This window comes from Bemisia tabaci, chromosome 2 (assembly GCF_918797505.1).
Source record: "Bemisia tabaci chromosome 2, PGI_BMITA_v3".
NCBI classification, from domain to species: Eukaryota; Metazoa; Arthropoda; class Insecta; order Hemiptera; family Aleyrodidae; genus Bemisia; species Bemisia tabaci.
Window position 1 is genome coordinate 75,717,287 of NC_092794.1, and position 8,834 is coordinate 75,726,120.

Sequence of the window (8,834 nt, forward strand, 5' to 3'; positions counted from 1 at the left end):
TTTTCTAGAAGAAGTAAGACTGGTCTATCTAAAGGTGGAGTCATTCTTTGCCAAATAAATGGAAGGTTGTACTCTACCAACTTAGAAATTATTGCTCATGTGAAGACTTTTTTTTATTTTGGTTAAAAATACCCATAAGATCGAATGTTATCAATAAATCTTTAAGTCCCTTGCTTGGTGGCAGTGCTGCCATGTGGTGCTGATGCAGGGGGAAGTGCTGTGAGCGGTAATAGAAATATCTCATTAATAAATCCTGCCACAGGGCCCCATTGAATTATAAGTTTTGGCTCTTTCTATTGACTTTGGACACCGTGAAACACAATTTTTTAACCAGTAAATTTCAACATAAACATTTTGGCCCAGAAATGAAATGATCACCAATTCTATGCTGAAAGGAGGAGCAGTGTGGATCTGCACTAAGACAATTACATGCCTAAATTTCAGGTCGCCGATACTTATCCCTTCTCTGCGAAAGGGGCTCCAAGATGGTTCATGATCTAATTTCACCAAAACTCAGTGCGGCCGAGGTAGTGCGGAGAGGGCAAATAGGAAAAACCTAAACATAGGGAATTGAAAGGTTACACGGGTACCTGATATAGATACAAATTTTACATTGGCCACGAAAGTTTTAATCAAGTGCCGCAAAAGTTGGCTGTCAAATAAATTTTTGTCAGTTTCAGTCGCTCATCAAAATATAATAATTCAGCCAATCCACTTCTATGAAACTTCAATAATGACAAGTCTTTTACTTTAAATTGCCCACTAATATTCCTTTTTAAATTTTCTATTCTTTTTCAGTTATCAACCAGTAAATCAGAATGGGTGTACCAGCTGGAGATGCAGAGAAGGGAAAGAAGGTAAAACTCCTTAATTTTTTATAAATTCATTCACCAATTCAATTTTTTCACAACCGAACCAACATGTTATTTCTTTCATTTCAACTGTTCTCTTGAGATTTCATTGTTAATCAGTGAATGTATGATCCACTATAAATTTCAAGATAAGTAAAAGAAAAGCCAGGTATGACTTGACTTGACTTCCAAGTCTTTTCATATCTGAGATTATTGGCTGTACTTAGATGCTAAGAAATTTGACTTCGTTTTCTATGTTTGCTCTATCATTAATGACTAATTTACTGAAATTACTGTTTTTACAGTGAGGGATACCTACACAAAAAAGATATTTTGGGTTCTATGATTTGAAGACAGGCTGCTGCCAAGTCCTCTGATCTTAGAGCTTATGTCAGGTATGCAGAGATTCCCCAATCTGGCAATCTCAGGGCCGTGGTAATCGTACGTCTCCCAGGAAAATCGAATCTGCTATGAAATCGCCAAGTTGGCTGTGAGCACCCTTGGCTTATTTCTCCGGTGGTTAATAGGCGATATTAATCCATCACAATAGGGTTGGATCATGAGATCTGGGAGAAAATTTAAGTCTTAAACAACATAAAAAAAAAAATTCGGAGAAAAATTCTGACGATTTCTCGATCTTTCGACTTTTCAGGAGACATTTGAAGCAAAGGACCCCTTGCACTCCTTAAGGAGATGTACACCACGATCGATTTTAAATTTTTTTATTGTTATAAATTCGTCTATGGATGCTGATCAAAAGTCATCATTGTGTGAACTTTCCACGAGGCACGATTTTTGCACAATCCGGGGAAAGAGATCCCTCATTTCAGCACATCTAGTATAGTTTGGGTCGGTTGGGTTCGAAAAAATTACGTTAAGAGGAAAACCGATCAGCATTGAAGCGACAGTCTTTATCTCGAATTCCACACGCCTTTTCTTTTCTCCGTCCAAATCAGTTTCTTTCTGTCTCTTCCACTTAATTATCTTTACCTGACAGTAAGGCAGTACCAAGCACTGCGTTTTGATTTTAGCCAGTCTGTCCTGGAAATTACTGAAACTTCAATAGTGTACTGTGCAAAAATAGTGACTTGTAGAAAGTTGACGCAATGATGACTTTTGGTCAGGATCCATCGACGAATTTAAAACAGTAATAAAATTAAAAATCAATCGTGGTACGCATCCCCATAAGGAGTGTGTGGGATCCTTTCCTACCTTAAGTGCTGAGGGAAAGGAAAAAAAGGTTACCTTCTCGAAATATGTGGGAAAGTCAAAAAAAATTTCTGAATGAGTGAGGAAAAAATTCTGGGTCACATGAAATGTCCAGCCAAATGGCACTTTTTTGCACCAACGGTTGCTCAAAAGCTTCAATTTGGTGCAATAACAAAAGAAATTGGGTCAGTGAAACTTCAAGTATAAGTAGCATTTTGCTGCAGAATTATTTTTGTGGATTTAATAAATTTTTCAAGAATTTCCAACAGAATGTCGCAAATCATTCCTGTGTTTTATGATATAGGTTTTCGTCACAAAATGCTCTCAATGCCACACGATAGAAGCTGGTGGCAAACACAAAGTTGGTCCCAATCTGCATGGTATTATTGGCAGAAAAACAGGTCAAGCCCCTGGATTTTCTTACACAGACGCTAACATTTCCAAAGGTAAGGGGAAAATAACCTGTTTAAATATAGTCTTTTATTAGTTAACTAGGCTTTCTCCTTCTTTATTTTTTTTTTTTTTTTTTTTTTTTTTTTAGTTTTTAAATTCCATGTATTTTCCGTAGCTCATAGAAAGTTGGTGATGACAGGTAAAAATGATGGCTCAGCATCCATAGACGAGTCTAATGCAATAAAAATTGAAAATCGATCATGGTGCACATCCCCTTGAAAGGTTTGCTGAGTCCTTTCTTTTGTAAATTCACTACTGAATGACTATACTCTAAAGTCTTAGGCATACTAATGTCAAATTGAATACTTTTCAAAAGCACAATTCAGTCAATTTCAGCATAGCAAATTAGACATGTAAAATATGAACTACTCAGTTGTTCACTACATCTATTCTACCTATTTCAATTTATGTACAATGTGTAACATTCTGGAAACTGCAGAAGATCACAATATTATATCAGAAAAGAAAGAAGAAGAAAAAAATTCAGTGTCCTGCCTTCCTCCTAAAATTCTAGGAACCACCTCGGTGGGGGAACCCAATTTTTAGGTGTCAAATGCCAACTTTTGGACACAGTGTTCTAGGGAAAGTAGAACACTGGTCACTTCATGGAAATTTGTGACAGTCTCATGTAATTGGATATAGTTACTCCATGATGTTTCAACAGACGTCATAATAAGTCACTGATGAGGGCCTGATTCTGTCACTTGTTTTCATAAGTTAACGCTGTGGCTAAACTTGATAGGTGCTCTGAGTACATGTTAAACTTTAATGAAAGGCTAAATGTAAGAATTTCAGTAAAAGACATAAACCGAGCAAATATTGAAAACTCTGTGAGCTACAGCTATTCTCTCAAAATGTTTGTTCTATGTAAGTAGTTATTACAAAAAACTTCCTAATTGTTAATGATACTTAAAGTTTCCAAGTTTTAAATGCTCTCTTTGAAAATCTTATTCATTCTGTAGCTTGAAATCTCTGGGGGAATGCTGTGTATAGGGATCTGTACTTCGCATCAATTTGTGCAAAAGTTTAAAAACTATTAAGGCCCCTCCCTAAAATATTAGATTTCCTAACTTACCGAAAACTAGTCCCCACCAAGGGTCTGGTAGGAAGTGAACTTATCAGTAGAAGTTTTCTCTTCCTTTCAAGCTTTGTTTGTTACTTTGTGGCGTAATCTTGTAAATTAATGCCTTTGGTCTATTTTTGTATCCCAGGTATCACGTGGAACAAAGACACTCTTTTTGAATATCTAGAAAATCCTAAGAAATACATCCCCGGCACAAAGATGGTATTCGCTGGAATCAAGAAACCTCAGGAACGAGCGGATCTGATTGCTTATATTGAACAAGCCTCTAAGTAGACTACAATGATTTGAGTATTATTATTAAGTAGTACATATATCACTTGCCCGGCCAACACTGTTTTTAAATTTAGCACAAGTGTCGATGCTAAGATTGTGTGCAATCAGTGCTCCAACCTAAAAATGTATAGCCATCTAAACCTTTGTCCTTGTCAAAGTTTGACTTTGCCACTGTTCGTGGAAGTGATATTGAGAATCACTTGTATAAACTCTCAATAATTTATTAAAGTGTTCATATCAAATATGAACTTATTTGTTTTTTTTTTCTCTCTCTTTTTTTTGTGTTTGTGCTTGATGTACAACTAGTTTAATTTTTCTTGCGTTCCTTAACTGTGTCCCAGGAGACAGTAATAAGTCTAAAAATTAATAAATTCCAATGAGGTTACCAAACATAAACAGTCTTATCATTTCTTGTGTCTGTATAGGTAGACCTCCAAAAGTAAAAGGAAAAAAATCAAAGAAAGAAATCTGAGCTTGATTCAAGTTACCCTTTGATAGTAATACACACAGCTCTTACTGTCAAATACATGACAGAAGTGTTGTTTGTACACATTTTAATCTGGTTTGACCAAGGGGAAAAAAACAGTATACATGCCGTGAATGAGGAGGTTGAATGTAACATTATTTTTCGGTATGCCTCCAAAGTCATCATACATTTTAATAACCAGGAATTGTTCACTCTAGTAGAGAAGGAACATTTCTTTATTTTTTTGTGGAGTTCAGGTACATTTGCCCGTTGGAAATGGGTTACTCATTGAAAAAAAGTATGGACTGTTTCTGAATGTACCATTAGTGTCTTGCCGAAGTAAATATTCAATGAGCACTCCCATTGATACTGTAATGGAATGAGGCCTACGGTTCACCTTACGGTTCTACTATGCTTCCTAGCTCATTCGGTCCGAAAGCCATCGACTTCGCAAGTGCAGGCTCAGGCGAGCATCTCGCTGTTTACAGCATCTATCTTGTAGCGCCGATTATCTCGCAATCCCGCCTCCGACGTCATGGCTCGGTCGGACGTTACAGGATATACAGGGTGTCCCAAAAGTCCGTACCCCCCTTGTAACTTTGGAACGGTTAGAGATAGAGGAACGAAACTTTGGGAATGTTTCTATCTTAAAGGGGACCACCTTCTAGGGGGGGTCAAAATTTTTGTCAACTTTTTTTTCTAAAGGTAACCTCTATCTTGTGATGCATCATTAGAAAGAGCATAAAAACTAAGAATTTTGGCGCAAATCGCAAATCAATATCTTAATTTTTGACCGAAGTCTAATTTCGAACAAAGTTTTTTAAAAACATGAAATTTAAATGGTTGAATTGAATCGCCTTAAAGGACCCCGCACACCTCTTATGGGAAGCTGCACCACGACCGATTGCCTTCTGACTTTTGTATTTCGATTCTCCTCAGGAAGCTGTTCAAAAGTTATAATTGCGCCAACTTTCTACGATGCACCGTTTTCGCAAAAAATCAAGGAGAAGATTCAATTATTCGGTGATAAAAAGCCAGAAAGAATCCTCATTTCAGTACTCAATTGACAAGCGGCTGTGTGTCAACAAGGAAATCATGGGGACTCCCGCACCGAGCGGCAGTCTTATCTCGGATTCCGTACGCCGTTTTGCTCGACCATTCAAATCAGATTCATGAGGAGCATAAGAACAGGAAAGTCTGAACGTCTACCGGGCGAGTGCGGGAGGGAGATAGCCCCTGAGTCGGCAGGTACAGATACGAAGACGGACACGCGCTACGTTTTCTCCTTGTTTACATCGGGCCTGTCCTCGAATGCTTTGTTCTTTTTTATTCATATTCGCCGAATAATTGAATCTTTGCTTTGTTTTTTGAACTTTGCCCGTTTGGGGACTTGAAAACGCAATGTTGAACTAATTTTGAACTTACTAACAATAAGATAATGTTGAGGAAAGGTAAAGGGAAATTGGCTCATTTTGCGAGAAAATCGTACGACCTTTAAAATGACGTATTTGGGGGTCCGAAACCCCCCTAAAAATTAGTTTGAAGTAATATCTGTGATTTTTACTTAAAGGTGCTTACAATTTGGTAAATTTTCCTGTTTTATTTTTTTCTTCACGATAATTTGAACCGGAGTTATGATTTTTTGAAAATAGGTCAAATTTGACCTTTGACCTATCATTACTCGGTCAAAAATTAAGGTATTGATTTGCGATTTGCGCTAAAATTCTTAGTTTTTTATGCGCTTTCTAATGATGTATCACAAGATAGGGGTTACCATTTGAAAAAAAAGTTGGGGGCCTCCGCGCTCGACATTTTGACCCCCCTAGAAGATGGACCCTTTTATGATAGAAACATTCCCAAAGTTTCGTTTTTCTATCTCTAACCGTTCGAAAGTTACGAGGGGGGGGGGGGGGGGGGGGGGTACGGACTTTTGGGACACCCTGTATACCCTTGATATCGGCGGCGCGGCGCGGCGCGTTATCGTATATCGAGGCAGCGAGTAGAGTGATCACCTTAGCCAAGTGCATCCTATGTATATCGTGTCATTTACCGATTTTATTGATCAGTTCTACCATTCTGAGGTATGAGCGTTGGATCTTTTCATCCTCCTCCTCCTCCTTCCCCCCCCCCCCCCCCCCATTACAATAACAACCATGCATAAATTCTGAGATCTACCCACCAAGCAGCAAATCGACGGTGAAAGTCGGCAATCACATAACTCGGTTTGCGACGTCGCAGACTTCCTGTCATACTTTATTTTTTAAATGGAAAACTACTCAACGGCAATTCTTTAAAACTGTCATGATTTTTCTTCTCAATGCGAAGAAAATTCTGCAAAAACTTCAAGAAATAATATCAATTTGTTCTCCTTTAAAAAAATGACGTAGAGGCGGAGATTTTCAGACACCGCAAACGAGGTATGTGATTGCCGACTTTCACCGTCGAAATGTCTGATGAACATTCTACAGTGAAGGGTGGCCCAGACCCACCGCACCAAACCTTTTTCCCGGTTAATTAGGGTCGTACAAAGTCCAGGTATGAAGAACAGTTTTTAACTAAAGATACAAAATTTGACCATATATTTATGTATACATATCCCATCCCATCCCACCTATAATAGTTACCCGACCTATGTCAGCAATTCTTTCGTTCACGATAACTATCGTTAGATTTATGTTAGCTAGTTCAAATTTTGTATTTTTGTCCATTTTGGTCTGATGAAGAACTGTATAGATTATCGGTTAAATCACATTTACCGTTTACTTATAAACGGTAATTAACGTAAGTGCCTTACTTACGCTGCTTTCCACTAAACTGTTTTTAGGAAAGTTTCCGTCCTTGGTTTCCTTGGTAACCTTTGTTTGCTATCAGCTGATGTTTAATTTCCATTTCCCGGCCAAGTCAACGTTGAAGTCAACGGATTTTATAATTCCTGTTTTTTTTTATTTTTTTTTTTAAATCATTGCTAGGTTAGTTCTAATTTTTTTGCCAGCATGTATTCTACCCTCCCCCCTTCCAACTCATTTGCTAACTCCCGCAGTCCCCCCTTCCACTCATTTTATTTATATTTTTTTCCCTTATGCATGGCATGCCTTCCTCCTCTACTGCCATTTTTTCGGGGTTTCATTCATAGGGATAAAATATTGTATTGTATATAGATCTTTGATATATCGTTCGATATAAAGCAGGATAGACAGGGATAAGACGCACTTTATTGATATTCACCGGGATAAGAGGTAGAAATTTTAAGAAAAAGAAAATAATCAGTGAGAAACGGGATGGATAAGAATTAAACAGGATAGATAGTGATAAAACAGGGTAATGTAATTTTTTACATTGCAATTTTTTACATTGCAATTTTTTACATTGCAATTTTTTACATTGCAATTTTTTACATTGCAATTTTTTACATTGCAATTTTTACCTAATTAATATTTTGAAACAAAACTTCAGGAATGTTCAAAGAAAGCTATCTTCAGGGCCCCCAAGTTCTTGCCCCCTCCCCCCCCCCGGGGAGGGGCGACGGGCCCCTACTTTTTTTTTAAATGGCAACATCCTCTTTGTGACACATCAATTCATATATAATTAAAAAAGAAGATTTTTGGCGCAAACCGCAAGTCAAACTCTTGATTTTTGACAAACCGGCCGCCGGTCAAATTTCAAAATAACGGAAATTTACATCCCCGTTTTCGTCGATGGATTGGGATGAAACTTGGTTCTAAGAGGTTTTTTGGAACGAGAAAAACGATTCTGGCATTATTTTCCCGGAAAATTTTTGTCCTTTTCAAAATGGCGGCGGTCAATAAGGCGACCTTGAGCGGCAAGAGAATAAATTAGACTGCTTATCGGTGAATTTGCATGAAACTTGGTATCAGGGAGCATTTTGGCCTGAGAAAGACGAATCTGTCATTGGATTTTTTGAAATTCCGAATAACTTCAAAATGGCGAGGAAAATGGTTGAAACTTGGTATTACGGACGTTTACGGGTGGATTCCCATGCTGCCATTTTGAAAGTATTTGACATTTCAGAAATGCAATGTATAAGAGTCATTTTTTGTCAAACCAAAAACAAACAGGACCCTTCATTCGCATCCAACCGTAAACGTCCGTAATACCAAGTTTCCAACATTTTCCAGATGCGCAAGGATTGATAAGCATAAAACTGCATTTATCCCGTTTGATCTAAGTTCATCCTAATTCAGTAACATTTATCCTTGCCGGACAAAGAATTTGATTTTAAATTAATTGAATTTTAAATAAATTAAATGTGTCTAGTTTTATAAATTAAGATTAAGATAAAAAAAACAATTTAATTACACATTGGTAGGTTATAGGTTATGTTACATTTTTTTGTTTACTGGATCAAGACGCTTCACGCTTTTAACATCTCACCATAAATTGTGCTGAACATTTATCAAGCGGATCACCGATCTCTCCAATTTAAAAAAAAAGTGTTTACCAAACAGAAAAAGATTATATTGACGCCATTTTAGTTCCC

General features: G+C 37.4%; 1 protein-coding gene across 1 annotated transcript; it reads left to right on the forward strand.

The window, feature by feature from the left end:
• Nucleotides 1–798: 798 nt before the first annotated feature.
• Nucleotides 799–4,118, forward strand: LOC109040335 (cytochrome c; the record flags this gene model as incomplete). Its single annotated transcript, XM_072296312.1, is given in 3 exon segments — nt 799–857; nt 2,365–2,506; nt 3,725–4,118. Coding segments are annotated over 3 exon segments (327 nt in total). The 3' UTR covers nt 3,871–4,118.
• Between the last annotated feature and the right edge of the window lie 4,716 nt (nt 4,119–8,834).